At 37.1% G+C, this 15,172-nt stretch overlaps 1 protein-coding gene across 6 annotated transcripts in view; it reads left to right on the plus strand.

The window, feature by feature from the left end:
- Fgd4 (FYVE, RhoGEF and PH domain containing 4) overlaps nt 1-15,172 on the plus strand; it is a 216,761-nt gene that overhangs the window by 139,539 nt on the left and 62,050 nt on the right. For 5 of the 6 annotated variants that reach the window (XM_074083096.1, XM_074083100.1, XM_020167950.2 and 2 more), the window contains exons 2-3: nt 94-231; nt 11,457-11,640. In XM_074083096.1, the coding sequence (XP_073939197.1) occupies nt 94-231; nt 11,457-11,640 (322 nt within the window). Of the gene's footprint in view, nt 1-93; nt 232-5,811; nt 8,891-11,456; nt 11,641-15,172 lie in introns of those variants that run through there. The other variant, XM_074083098.1, reaches the window with a different exon arrangement.

Below are 15,172 nucleotides of genomic sequence, written 5' to 3' on the forward strand. Positions count from 1 at the left end.
GTTTTGGATTTATCAGATCAAGAAAATTTAACTTTCAAGACAGAGTTGTGCTATACTTCTGTATTTACCTGTCCTTTCTTTTTGAACTCACAGGCAGCAGTACCTATCCAAAGGTCACTTGTTCAAAAATCAGCACAGTTACACTGGTTGATCAGAATGTATCTGAAGAGGCTCAGGGAATAAATGGGAAGACACCAGCGAAACGCTCAGCTGCAAGTCCAAAGCCACAAGGTATGCATATTGGGAGTTTGTGACCAGGTCAGGTGATTTGTTGACACTGAAGGCTAACCAGAAGAATGATGATCATAAAGAGAGTTTTAAGCTGTAAAAGGGAGGAATGGGTGAATTATTTTTCAGAGAAGCATCAGTCTGTAAACTTTTTCAGGCAGAGGCCAGTGTTTGCTCTGCTCCTAAAACAGTGTATACATTTCTTCATTATGGTTCTTTTCACATTGCCGAAATTGTCTATATGTCCCCTAATGGGACTATGATCCTTTCATGCCTTATGCTCAACCTAGTGCAGGCCCTACTGTCTGTAAAGTAAATGTATTTGAAACTACTGTTGGGAAGAAATGACTCTATAGATGTCAGAAAAGCTTCCAAACAGATAATTCTGAAACAATGTGTAACATACTTGGCAAGAAGATAATTAAATATTAAGGAATAGGGCCTTGAAAACACCTCCTAGCAATGTCATCCACAGAAATGAAAAGTAAATAGCCCCTCCATTTAGGCTTAAGTGGCTAACAGGGGAAAAGAAAAATAAGTATAATGGTGGAAATCTTTGAATGTTTTGTTCAGTGACCATTTCCTTTTACAAAGGAGTTTCCAGGGAACTGAGTATTAGCTTTAAGAAGCACACAATGATTGTTTTGATGGTAGAGAGCAAGACCTTTTGAAATGCAGTATGAAAGCTAAGCTACACTATGGTTTAATATACATTTTCTTCTGAATAGATTTTCATTTATAATGAATGCTGGGCATTCAGCCAAGAAATAATACTAAGCAATTTAAGAATTACTATACTTTGGAAAAAATCAGTTTCTATTTTGTTTATTTTGTGTTTACTTTGGTCTCTTTCTTATTCTTGCAAAGAAAAAAAGTGTACCAGGGAATGCATTATAAAAGAAGTGGTGGTGTTCTTTAAAATTCTCTTTGTTAAGGATTTCTGAAAGAAACCATTAATGCAAGTTTAAAATAGAATCTCTAAATTGTGGGATATTTGTCTTTTTATTGTTGCTACTGGCTATATTCATGGTGCCATATGTACGGCTATCAAGCAAAATCAAGAAATTGGTGATTTAAATGAGTAGCCTATTTATGAACTTACAATCTTTTCTTTGACCATACTTCCCCCAAAACAATAATTTGAATGTAAGCAGAAACAGTTTTAACTGTGATTAAGCTATTTTGTTTGCAAAATAGAAAATTCCATCTTGCTCATTAGACCTCAACTGACAAAGGATAAAATATGAGGTAAGACTATAAAGAATTAATACAACTCTGATTTTTGTAATTTCTCAGACCAAAACCAAGAATCTCATTATTTAAAAAGCTTTTTTTTTTTTTGGAAGATTTGTGGCATTACTTCATTGTTTTTCACTGTCAGTTTATTGAGATGAACCAAAGTAGTGACCTTTATGAGCTATCAAGATCCAAATAATCCTATTCTTTAAGGAGACAGCACTTGGCCTTGCTTTTACTGATTTGTAGTTTAATATGAAAGTCAACATATTGCTATTTAGATACTTATTTATTTTCTATCTTAAATATGGATTAATTATATACAAGTTTTTGTAACTAGAGGGGATATTTTTAGATACTGAATAAATCACAAAGTATATACTTTTTAAAAACACTCTCACTCATTGGTTGGTCCTTCTCTGGTACTCATGGCTAAAATTTTAACTCCATCTTTACCCTGTTATTTTAAATTCCTCTGTCTTGATCTGTTCAGGCTTCGATAACAAAATGGCATCATTTGTGTAGCTTATACTGGAGGCTAGGGAGTCCAAGTTCAAGGTGTTGACAGATTCAGTGTCCAGTGAGGGTCTGCTTACTGATATCTTTATTTTTTCTTTTGGCAGTACTGGGGTTTAAATTCAGGGCCTCACACTTGCTAGGCAGGCACTCTACCACTTGAGCCCTCCACCAACTGCTTTCTGATTCATGCTAACCTCACATGGTGGAAGGAGTGAATTGTCCTTCTCTGATCTCTGTTAAAGTGTATTAATCTCATTCATGAGAGCTGCCCGCCCTCCCCATACAGTCACTTTGAGATTGAGGATATCAGTATGAATTTTGAGGGGGCACAAACACTCAGACCATAGCCCCCACGCCTCTGCTTTGTTTTTCCACATTCATTACAATTTGACCAACTATATATTGTGCTCATGTGACTCAGTTTTCTGTTTTGTACTACTGTAGCCCCTTCATTTCTACATTACTGTGGAAATGTATTCCATTTCTTGCCACATTTCTCTCATTTTGCTTCTGCTATTCTTTCTTTAAGACTTCAAATGTTTGCCATGCAGAGACCAACATCTCTGAAATGAGACTACATTTTAGGATGAAATGTATATTTACTTATTAACCAATATAAGTGTTCCCTACTCTTTACTTGTAATTTCCCAAATGCTTGAGCAGTTGGTGACTGATATGGAGAAGGGAAGAGAAGGGGTGCTGATGGGATTTCTGCTTTGGGCAAGGGATTGTTACACTTCATTGCAAATCCCTTACAAATTGTGAGTGGTGAGGTTGCCAAGGCTCAGGAGCCATTATGTAATTTTAATTTAGTTGAGGATTCTTATTCTAGACACCATTTTGGCATCCTACACCACTCACACCTGGTAATGCCTGCCAGCTGGCATTTTTGCTTGACACTGCTTGTGGGAGTTGCTACTGGCATCTAGTAAGCAGAGGGTAGGAATACTGCCCAACATCCTGCAGAACACAGCATCCTTACAACACATCCAAACTGAAATGGCTGTAGGGTTGAGTTTGAGAAACTCTTGACTTAGATCCTCAGTGAGCACATTAATTAAATATTAGGGGGATTTCCTTATGTGGAGTGCTTATGAGAGCATAGCTACAGTTTATTTTGGTAATTTTAGAGGAGAGAGAGTATTGTTGTGTACATATCCTTATTAGTGGTTGTTATATATCGTGAATCTATAAGAACATAAGGTGTATGTTCATGCTTATTAATTACCAAAAATAAATATTGTTTAAGAATTGCTTATAGGTTTTAAAAACGTAAAAGGGCTAAATTTTAGATTAGAAAAGTTGCATTTGGATCTAAATTGGAGTATGTAGATTTTGAAAGGATTTGTTCAATAGTTAGAGCTTGTTTTGCCTCAGCCTCAGAAAATACCCTAAGGCCTTGGAAAACAATGGCTTATTCACTTCATACCAACCCCACCAGTCATACAAACAAATCACTGAGCAACCTCCAGCATAAGTCTTTCTTCTTGTTCACCACTTTTCCTATTGGCCTACTTCCTGCCATGCTAGACTGAACTCAGAATAGCTTCTTCAGTAATTAAAGCTAATGGTTCTTTTTCTCTTATGAGCTTTAATCCATAATATCCTCCATAGTTCATGATTACTTTGGTAAACCTCACATATTGTCACATAACACCTCAATCAATAAGCCTAAAATATTTTTCAAAGTTTCATGAACTTGAAAGCTGCATTTTATTTTGAATAATTTATGTGCATATAGAGTACCAAACTTATTCATTTGCTTCTGAAATATAGTCTTGTATAGTGATCATTCTTTGAAAAGGCTGTTTTTAATGCATTTACATGTAACCAACTTTGTTTTTCATATTTTTTTAAATAACAGTAATTGAGGTCTACTGATAACCTCCAAACTTAAACTGCCAATTAGTTTGTATTTTCCTTCTTGATAATCACTTTGCATATTTGAAAATTTTTTGGGGGGTGGGGAGTGGGACTGGGGTTTGAACTCAGGGCTTCACACTTGCAAAGCAGTGCTCTACCACTTGAGCCACACCTCCAGTCCATTTTGCTCTGGTTATTTTGGAGAGGGAATCTTGCAAACTATTTGCCAGGGATGGCCTTGAACCCTGATTCTCCAGATCTCAGCCTCCCAAGTAGCTGGGATTATAAACATGAGCCATCGACACCCAGCTCATACTTGGAAATTTTTGAATAAGTGAAACATTTTTCTGTCTTTACTACTTATAAATTTGGCTGTAATGTCCATTTTATTTATAGTCAGATAAATATTTCAAACTTAGCATATGCAAAACAACCTCCAATTTTCTCTCCAAAAGTCACTCTACCTACTACTGTGTCAGTAACCCTCCTTTCAGTTGTTCAGGCCAAAGGTGTCGGACAACTCCTCTCTATTGCCCTCATACCTCACATTTAATATATCAGGAAATCAGCTTTTAAAATGTATCTAGAACTGAGATCTGGGGTGTGGCTCAAGTGGTGGAGGGCTGGGGATGTAGCTCAGTGTAATGCTTGCCTAGCATATACAAGGCCTGGAGTTCAATCTCAATACCACAAATAAAAAATTAAACACACACACCCTGGAATCCAGCTGTCCCACTGCCTCCTCCTCAGCACCATTGTATCTTGCATGGATTTCTATAATAACCTCTAAATTTCTCTCCCTGCTTCTCCCATATATTATCAGCATAGCAGCAAGAGTGATGTTGTTGAAGTATAAGTCGCCAAGACATGTCTCTGCTCAGAACTCTACAGAGACTTCTCATTTCACAGTCAGCATCCCTACATTACCAGGCCTCCTTCCTCTGAATTCAGTAGTTACTTTTACTTACTTGTTCTTTCTGCTCCATTCACATTGGCCTCCAGACCTTAGTGATCTCTAGCTTTTGCTCCACCTGCTAAAATGCGCTTCCCTGAATAACTCCCCTGACTGCTTTAGGTCCTATTCAAATCCCAGCTTTTCAGAGGCCCACTTTAAGCCGGGTGTGGGTACACATCTATAATCCCATCCCTTAGGAGGCTACACAGTGAGACTCTGTCTCAGAAAACAAAAATTAAAAAAAAAAAAAGTAGAGCCCACTTTGAGCACCACTTAGTACTAAAGCTGCCTTCCCTACACTCTGGATGACTTGATCTTGCATTTAGCCCCGCCCCCTTTCTCTTTGTGTAGTTATAACTTTCTCTAAGATGTGGTTTGCTTGTTACTTCTTTGTTGTCTTTCCTCTTGCTCATTGATATGCTCAAGTGCCTAGAACTTATTAGTGGTTCAGTTAGAATTGAATTAATGAAAAAGTGAAAGTTTAAAAACCCTGTGTAGATGTAAAGAATTCCTCTAAGAAATATATTTAGAAAAAGCTGAATTCCTAGTGGTTTTATCCATTTCAACTCTCACCAAAAGCCTATAAGAGTTCACATTGCTTGATGTCATCAACTCTTGGTATTGTCAGATTTAAAATTTTTGGTCAGTCTGATAGAACTGAAGTAGTATTGTATTGTGGATTTAATTTGTATTTCCTTGATTATTTCCTCTTTACATTTTGTATTTTAGTTAATAATCTATTGGAGTTCTTTATTCTGGTTGTTGTTCCTTTCTTGGTCAGTTGTATTTTAAAAAAGTCTCCTCTGGGTCTGTAAGCTCCAGTGTCTCACAGGGTACCATGAAGGGGGCCTAGAATGGGGGCTACAAAGGAACATGAGCAGTTTAAGGGCATTACTGAATTTTGAATCTTTTATCCTAGTGTATATACAAATTACAGATATCTTAAAAAGAAAAAGCCTTACGCATTTGTAACTAAACATTATTCTTGTGAAGTTACAAAGTTCTTCTATGTAATGTCTAGCAAAATATAGCTATATGATGCTCTTTGAATCTTTGACAGCAGCAGTAAGGTTAAATAATGACTTGGATTTTGTGAAATAATGATTTTCCTTAAGAGTTAAATCTTAACACCTAATCAGATCAGAAGAGATGAGCTGAAACAAAGAAAAGTAGGTCTTATTTCCTATCCATCAAGGATCTCAGTCCAGGGAGACAGTGATGGTTCAAAGATATTAAAAAAACAATATGACATGTTAATTGGAAATGATGTGAACATTTTTGAGGCAAGGTGGGAGATCAAGGGCCCATTGTGATGGACTAGTCAGATTAGGCTTCTTAGAGATGATGACTGTGGCAAACTTTATAGGAAGTACCAAGAGTTGCAAAGTGGACCAGCAAGATCACAAAGGACATTCCAGGTGTTACAACAGCCTTTAGACCTGAGAAAACATAGCCATATGGTGTGCAATTAGTTTGCCTGGATAAAAACCTAGGCTGCATGGAGGTGGGAAATGAGACAGGTGGCAAGAAAGCTATTTCAAAAGAAAACCAACAACTACCATGATGGCTTTCTAACAGGTATGTTTTTATTTAAATCTAGACATAGAACAAAGTTCTTGCTAACATGATCCTGTAATTGTTCATGTCCTAGTACTTAGGTGCTTTGTTTGGATGAATTTGAGCATTAGAACTTTCCAGTCTCATGGTTTCTAATATCAATAGAGACTACAATCTTGTCTACAATTTATGATCTTTTTTTTCCTATTGTAGAACTAATTTGGAAACAAAACCTTTTAAAAACATTGACTATGTCTGTTTTATAAAATCCTGATTTCCTTAGCTCTAGATTTTAAGTCTTTTCATTTTATAACAGCTTCATAACCAATCTGGAGAATACTGATTCATAAGGAAAGGAGATTACTCACTCCTCCTTTCTAATTCATGATACTATATATGTAGGAGAGGAAAATTTTCTCCTATGCTTTTAGGGCTGTGGCTAGACTAAGAATTAAACTGACATAAGACAGATTAGTAGGAGAAAAGGATGCAAGATGTAATTTTTATTTTTCATATGTACATGGGGAGTCTCCACAAGAAAAATGGAGACCCAAAGAAGCAATTATATCTGAATTTTTATATACTGAATTGAATTATGTATAATAAATAACAGGGCATAGTGGTGAGTGCCTGAAATCCTAGCACTCAGGAGGGTGAGGCAAGGAAGTTGTGAGTCAAGGCTAGCCTGAGATACAAAGGGAGACCCTATCTATCTCAAAAAGAAAATAAAAAGAGAAATAAATTATTTTTAAAAAATGACAAGACAAAGGAGCTTTTCCTTGAGTTACCGGGGGAAAACTAGGAAGATAAGGATTACTTTAATACATTAACTTACATTTGTTAATGTAAGTTTTTCTCAGCCTCAGGACCCCCCATCAATAGTGATAAGAATATGACTTTTTTCTGGTATAGGGAAGATGTCTCCCATAAGTTACTCTCCCAAAATAAAAGGGGAGGGTCAAAGTACCCTTCTTGAACCTGCTGTTTTTCTGATATCATTTGCTCAAAATAATCTTTATGACAAGATGGCATGTTTGAGAGGGTGCATATTCTGCTGCTCTGCATATGCTCTTAGATCCACATCATGTGGGATCGCTGCTATTATATTAATGTTAAAGCAATAATAACAAATTATCTCTCATTTAGCACAAAGGGCAGACATTGCTAATTGATTATGCCTCTTTCTCTCTAAGCTTGGACTCTCAAATTCTTAATATAGTAACAATTGATTAGCGTTGTCATCTCTTAGTAAAAGTTAATAAGACTGAACTGGGAAAGGTGTTACCTACCTATAATACCAGCTACTCAGGAGGTAGAGGCAGGAGGGTGTCAAATTTGAGGCTAGCTTAGGCAAAGTTAGCAAAGACCCTGTTTCAAAACAAAATACAAACAAAAGTTCTAGTGATAGAACGCTTGCCTAGCATGCCCAAGACAGTGGGTTCAATCTCTAGTACCGAGGGGAAAAGTTAGTGAGACTGGTAGTACAAGTTGCTTGGAATCAATTTTATTATTCCTTTTTGCAAAGAGTTTAGAATTAAAACATGGGAGCTAGAGTATGTGAGAGATATGAAGGCCTTTGAGAAAGGTCTAATCAGCTGGGCTATGAGAATGATTTTATAAATGGGAGTAATGCTAGAGGGAAGGAGGGCGAGGAACATGTTCCCAGTGCCCAGAACACTACCTCATACATAACTTGTGTTCAATATACATTTCAGAAGTGGAGAACACAGGCAAAGAAGCTGGTTTGCCGAAAGAAGTTATAGACTGCATTTTAGATGTAATGAACTGGTGGAGATTCTGATGGGACATGCAGAAGATGTCCAGAGAGCATTTGGAAAACCACCACCCAGTCCTCTCTGTGTGAAAGCAAGATCAGCGACGGGGAGAGAAGGGAATTGAGCTTCAGTGGAGCATGGAGCGTGTCTTTAGAGGCAGTGTAGGAGGGGGCAGATGATGTAAAAAGGACTCCCTAGGACAAGTCCCTGAGAACACCCAGGCTGCAAAGAAGGAACAGATGAACCTGTACAGATAAAAATAGATGACTGCAGCTCAGGTTTGGTTTCTCAGAAGTAAGAAAGGTGGCCACAAAGAGAAAGTTAATTCCTTCCTCATTCCTGCTGTTGTTACTTCCGTTGGATACAGAGTACTGAATTGAAACATGGGAACTTGTTTTGTAATTAGAGTTGGATTTTTAGCATCATAAATACATAGTATACAAGATAGTATTTCTCTTTGAAAGTAAAAGATAATTTTCATTCATTAGGTCTTTAAGCAACATATGCCTTATTTTATTATATACTGTTATGGTTTGGATGTGAAGTATCCCACATACACACCAGAAGGCTGTGTGTTGAATGGTTGGCACTATTTCAGGAAGTTCTTGAAACTTTAGGGGGTAGGGAGGAAGTAGGTCAGGAAGGCATGTCCTTGGTAGCTGTATCTTGTCCCAGCCCCTTCTCTGGCCTGTCCTGTCCACCAGGAGATGAAGAGCCTCTTCTCCACACACTCCTGCCGCCATGATGTTCTGCCCAGGTGCGTGGGGCCAGGTAACCATGGGTGGAACCCTCTGAAATCATGAGCCAAAGTAAATCTTCTCCTTTAAATTGTTTTGTCAGGTCAAGTTTTACAGTAGTAACTAATACATATACCAATAAGTGATGAGCAAAAGGACAGAATTTTCTTCTAGGACAGTGTTTCTGACACTTTAGCCATTCTCCTGAGGTATTTGTCTTATCCATGTACCATTTGTGTTTTATTATTTAGAATGTTTCTATTACTGATTTTCTGTATATTTGGGCTCTCTCTTGCTAAATTAGATGCCTCTTCTGTGCTTCTAAAATACCCAGTACCCACCTTTATCAGAGTTAGCAAACAATCTCCCAACTAGGTTACAATCCCCAAGATAACACACTAATTCCTTCCCATGTCTGTTTCACACCTTTGCCAAACACATTGCAGGTAGTCTCTGTAAATACAGTTGTGGTCAAAAGAAACATTCCTTGCTCTAAGAAACTCCAGCTTGTGAAGGAAAAAGCTTTACATGTGTAATATATTTAATGTCTTATTGATACTTTAGTGTTACTTGATCCTTCCTATCACTAATTATCTAACAATTGCTTAAAACTTACAAGCACTTTGTAGAAAAATTGTACAATGCTATGAACAGTTTATGAGATGGCACTGCAAAAGGCAAGAGCTCAGTATAGATCACAAGCTTAGTATGTGGGAAGCCCTAGGTTCAGTTCCCAGCAAGGGAAAGAAAAGAGCCCAGAAGGGAAAACATAATTTAGGTTGGAAAAGTCACACTGAGAAACTGGCTGATGTGTACCTTTGTGTTTGAGTTTTCAAGCGTTGGACAGTGTCCTGCACATAATTCTTAAGGAGTGTTTAGTGAGTATACTCTAGGTAGATGATAATTTATAACAACTAAAGCACAAAGAATTAGAAAAAACATATTCACTTCCCTCTTTCAATATTCTTGTTAGAAATCTAATTATTCCTAATGTTAAAAGTAGTTTTTTGGGGAGGAGGTGGGTTGTGGGAGACTTCTCAGTTTTACTACTTTATATATTTATTATGCATAGAAGTTTTTTTCTTAAAATAAAAAGATATCTCACTTCTATAAACCCTTTTGCTTCCCAATGGTATTACACTAACCATTTCCCCAGAACATGCCTTAGAAAATATCATTTTCATAAAAAGTGTGATATTTTTTCATTTGGACTTTCTTAGGTTGAAAAGAATAAAGTGAATTATCTGCCCCACTTGTAGCTCATTGTGATATATATTTTTCCTTCCCTGTAATAAATTGTTTACTGACACAGAAATGTTGAAATCTAGGTCAGTGGACATCCAGCAACTGTCATTCAGCTGAGTGTATAAAAGAGATGAGATATCTTAAAACCTGGGTACCCAGCTGGGGGAAAATAGGGCATGTAATTAGGAGGAAACGTTGATTCTTCACCCTTCTTCCAGAAGATGGGAGAAGGGTTTAAAGAATAAAATAACAGATGATTCTATTTGATCTATTAAAGCCAGCTATAAAAAAATACATACGTGGAAAAACCTTTACCCTAAATGTTAATCTTTAAAAGAAGTGATGCTGGTTTTCATTTCATAAGTAATTCCAGTACTGATTATATACCTATGGCATTTTCTCACCTATATTGATTCAGGGAATTCCTGTAGATTTTAATATTTCATGAAATGATCTGTTCCCATTTTGTGAATTGAGTTGAAGGCCTTACTAGTAAACAAATGTTTTGTGGCATATTGATGCAAGCCAACTATATAATGTAACAGACATATTCATAGAACTTCTGTATCCTTCCATCCGCTTTTTCTGGATTTAGTATGAGCAGTACTCTTGGAAGGAGCTAGAATACCCTAGCCAGTCATTTTACCTCTCTAACCCTTCATAGACATAAGAGGCGAATAATGGTGCCTACTCAGATTATGGACTGTAATTTGCAAAACTTTACCTAAGACCAAGTGAGGTAATATGCTTTTGTTAAATGTTAAGATGCTGTATGAATGCAACATGGTATTACTTGTTGTTCGTTGTTGTTCTGTTGGCTTTTATGTTGTTTAAATTAGTAGCTCTGGATTCTGGTGTGTCTTTTATAAGTCTTATTATTACAAAAGTTGTATTGTAGCAAATAATGTATTTCTTGGACTTAGTTTCCAGTTTGGTACCTTCTTTTCTCTATTTAGATGAATAACTGCTATGTAATCTTTAATAGAGTTTGGAATGCCGTGGCCTTATAAAGATTTCTAGGTATTGGGCTGGAGGCTTGGTTTAAGCAGTAGAGCACCTGCCTAGCAAGCACAAGAATCTGAGTTCAAATCCCAATATCAAAAAAATATTTTTCAAGGTGTTTATTGATGCTATATTTAAGATAAACTAAAACTAAAAGAACTACTTAAGTTTGGGGATAGAATTTTAACGGCACATAGAGCAAATGTCCAAGATACATGAAGGTCCCTTGGTTAAGGTCCCATTTTAATTTACAGACCCTTTTACAATAGTTTGATAATGATAAAGGTTTTTGCACCCAAGCTACCAGTGAAATGTTGAATTCTATTCTTTTTTCTACAGTGCCTCCAAAGCCATTATATCTGCAGAATTCACCTTCGCCCAATATACACCAAACCCCCAGGCATAAAGCTTTACCTAGTGCAAAACCAAGGATGGAGGAAGTTAAACCTGCCTCTGCTTCTTGTGTCTCAAAAGAAAAACCCAGTAAGGTATCAGATCTCATCAGCCGCTTTGAAGGAGGCAGGTAAGAGTTAACTTACAATGGGAAGAGGCAGAGGGAGCAAGAAAACTGATTTTTGAAAAGATAAAGCTATACGTTTTCCAAATCAGAAATGTGATATCTTATTGCATTAGGTTTGGTAGGTCTTTAGCAAGTGCATTTTAAAAAAATTACTTAATCTTGCCCTAATATGAATTTACTGTGTATTGCCTACGTGCAACACCATAGGCCATTAGCACTTATAAAATTGTATAGAGTCACTGTCTCATTTTCTGTGTATATGTGTGTCACTCTCTGTGTTACTCCCTGTGGTCATTCTTTTGGAATGGCCAAGAGGTTGTCTCTATGTTTCTCACTTTATGTGTTTGTGAATATGATTTATGTAGGCTTGTCTTTTCCTGGGCCCTGTCTTCTTTCTGACCCATTTCATTTTTTGTTTATTTATTTAATTTCAGTCCCTGGCTCTCCTCTTCCCATAACCATTTTATGGCAAGTGTTACAAAGAGATATAATTACCAAAAGCAAAATTCATGCCAAATTTCCATTATAGACAGAATTTTATATTCTTTAGTTCTAATGTGGGGAGGAGACAGCAGGAGAAATGTTGAGTATTTCTCACTTAAAGATAAAAACAAGCTCATGTAAGTTGCTTTTCTACTTAAAAGACCTTTAATTGTTTTTTCTTAGGCTCTTACTACAATCTCCCACCACTGACTTAGAATTTTATTTAAGTTTATCAGCAATATTTTGTTTCTGTCACAAGAAGTCCGTGTATAATTAAACAAAATGTATACAACTTAACTTTCATCCTAACAACAATTTCCATTCATCTCAGTGTAACATTTGGAAATGATTTATGATTAGGTGAACTTTTTATTTGTAAGATTCATTATTATTTATGTAATGAAATCATAGCTTGGAAATACTTTTGGAATGTTCTAGAAATGGTGGCCAAGAACAAATCTGCAGTGCCCCTTATTTAAAATGTGCTTACAAGTGGGGTGAGGTGGGCCACACTTGTGATCCCAGCACTTTGGAGACTGAGACAGAAGGATCTCAAGTTCAAGAACAGCCTGCATTATATAGGAAGACTCTGTTACAAGTTATCTCAAAGTAAACAGATGTGCTTAAAAAATATTATGCAAGTTTACTATGTGCTTCTGAAAAATAGTTACAAATTCCAGAGAAAAGTAATTTAGAAGGCTGTCTTTATTTTTGTTTCCAGACCAATTATGGGGGCTTCCATCATAAATCCTTAAACTTCAACATCTCCCCCTCTGTAGGATTAACAATACCTTTGCAATCTTAAATTATTGCAGTCTTTAGAAGAATGATTTAATTCCTTTTTTTTTTTTTTGGCTTGTCAGAGTAAGTTGATTTAATAACACAGAAAAGCAGTCTTTTCTGCCTACAAGATTCTAGCAGCCACACCCAGTGGCTCACATACTGTGAGGAGGGCTGGAGCCTTGACTCCAGAGGCAGGCTTTAGAAGTGGCTTTGTGAGTTCATCCCTGAAGGCATCAGTATTCCAATGGTGGAAGCCTATAATCCTTACTAGTTTATAACCTACTCTTTGCATTGATTTGAATGAATTCTCTCTATATGTGAAATTGCACAGTTTTTCCACTACTTAATATCTGCTTTCTTGAGCTGCACAAATTCAAAGTCATTTTTGATACCTAGCGGAAGGTTTGGTCTCAGGAGGGATGTGTATAATTTATTTATGACATTTGAAGCATGTTTCTTCTGAGTGCACATAGCATCCTGCATAGTGTGAGCATCCTGACAAGCCTGGTGAAGGGATGTTACTTGTAGCGGAGTCCATTGCCGATAGAAATAGTATGTTCTCCGGGAGTCATTGCCAGACCCTAACAGTGTCTTAAATGGGTTAATATTGCATTCAGCCTGGAAGACTTTGGTGGCAGAGTGGTTTTCAGTTTTTATCCTGCTGGTCATAGCCTAAAACTACCACTTTGTGGAATAAAAGGAGATCACTAGGCTTGAGTTACCTCAGGAAATTGATAGGAAGAACAAGTATCTGTTGGAGCAAGCAGATTTTACTTTTTTTTTTTTTTTTTACTGTGGCTTCCTTTTTTCTCTCTCTCTTCCTCTTTCTCTCTTGTCAGAGTAAGCATGTGTATTCTTTTTAACTTATAAAGACATGTTTGACTCATTTTTCCTAAAGACACAAACATGGTTTTTTATAAGGCTATTACAAGGCCACTGTTTCTCTCTATGGCTTGGTATTCACCAAGAGCAGGATTCTTCTAAGTTTTGGCTCAGCTACTGCTTTTTCTAACCCCTCCCTATCTGATTTGCCCACCCCACCCAAATGTACCCTGATGTGACTTATTACAGGAAGTTCCCAGCTGTCATCCAAAGCAGTCCTTTAGAAAAGTCTAGGGCATGCCTAAGTTTGGTTGAGAGGATCCACTAAAGATCTGTCCACCAGGTTATCAGACATCGGTGAGAACAGTAAAGGACATGGTGGTTCAGATTCCCCAAGGACTGCCTGAGAAATTATCTAGGCCAATACCAATGGTGGAGTGTGTCATGTTTGTTTATGTTGATCACCTCTAACTTCTGTATGTAACATTTTTTTTCCTATTAAATTTTTCCTTTCCTTTCTACTCTTTACTTTTTTCCTCCCTCTCACATTCTCTGAGATGTTTGATCTGACCTTAGAGACCAGACTGAAGGAGATTATGAATGGAAACAGAGAGAGAGCAGTTAGAATTCTACTGTAGCATGTGTGTGGCAGCTGTCTGCTATTAGTCCCTGGTTCCCTTTTCCAGTACAGAGCAGGAGTGAGGGTGAAGCCAAGAAGAGAAGGCAACACATCTTAGCTTTGTCCATTGGATCTTGCTTTTCTCCCCCACACAAATCCCTCACTCTTTCTGTCAGCGCTCTACCCACACTGGGGAATATTCTGAACCCTGGACTTTGTTCCCACTTTTTGTCTGCAGCATATTCACCTGTTTCTCATTCTGTCCTAACTGTTCCATATAACATGGAGTGAAGACCATGATGACATTCAGTTGGACTTCCTGGATCTGCTGTTCTCTTACTGTCGCAGTCATAATGATTATCATCATTATTCATAGTCTGTCAAGTATTTATTGAGCACTTTGCATGCATCAAGTACTGTGCTAAGAGGTAGGAATAAAACAAAGATCAAGATAGCACATTCTGCAAACTCAGAGAATTTTAGTCTTTTTATTTCTTCTCATTTAAGTCATAGGAATCTCTCAGACTATAGCCTAGAGTTTTGTGTTCCCTCCCCTACCTTGGAATCCTAGGTTAAGATGCTACACAAAGGGGCTGACTCAAGTGGTAGAGCACCTGCCTAGCAAGCATGAGGCCCTGAATTCAAACCTCAACATTGGCAAAAAAAAAAAAAAAGAGAAAAGGAAAATGCTATACAAATATTTCCATAGGAACATTGTTATATATTGGGAGTGAGGTTCCATTGTTCCGTTATTACTGTTAGGATTACATATAAATCAAGTGGTAATAAGGATTTTAAGATACTAAGATGTGGAGCTAGTGATGGAGT

Source organism: Castor canadensis, chromosome 8 (assembly GCF_047511655.1).
Source record: "Castor canadensis chromosome 8, mCasCan1.hap1v2, whole genome shotgun sequence".
Classification (NCBI taxonomy): domain Eukaryota; kingdom Metazoa; phylum Chordata; class Mammalia; order Rodentia; family Castoridae; genus Castor; species Castor canadensis.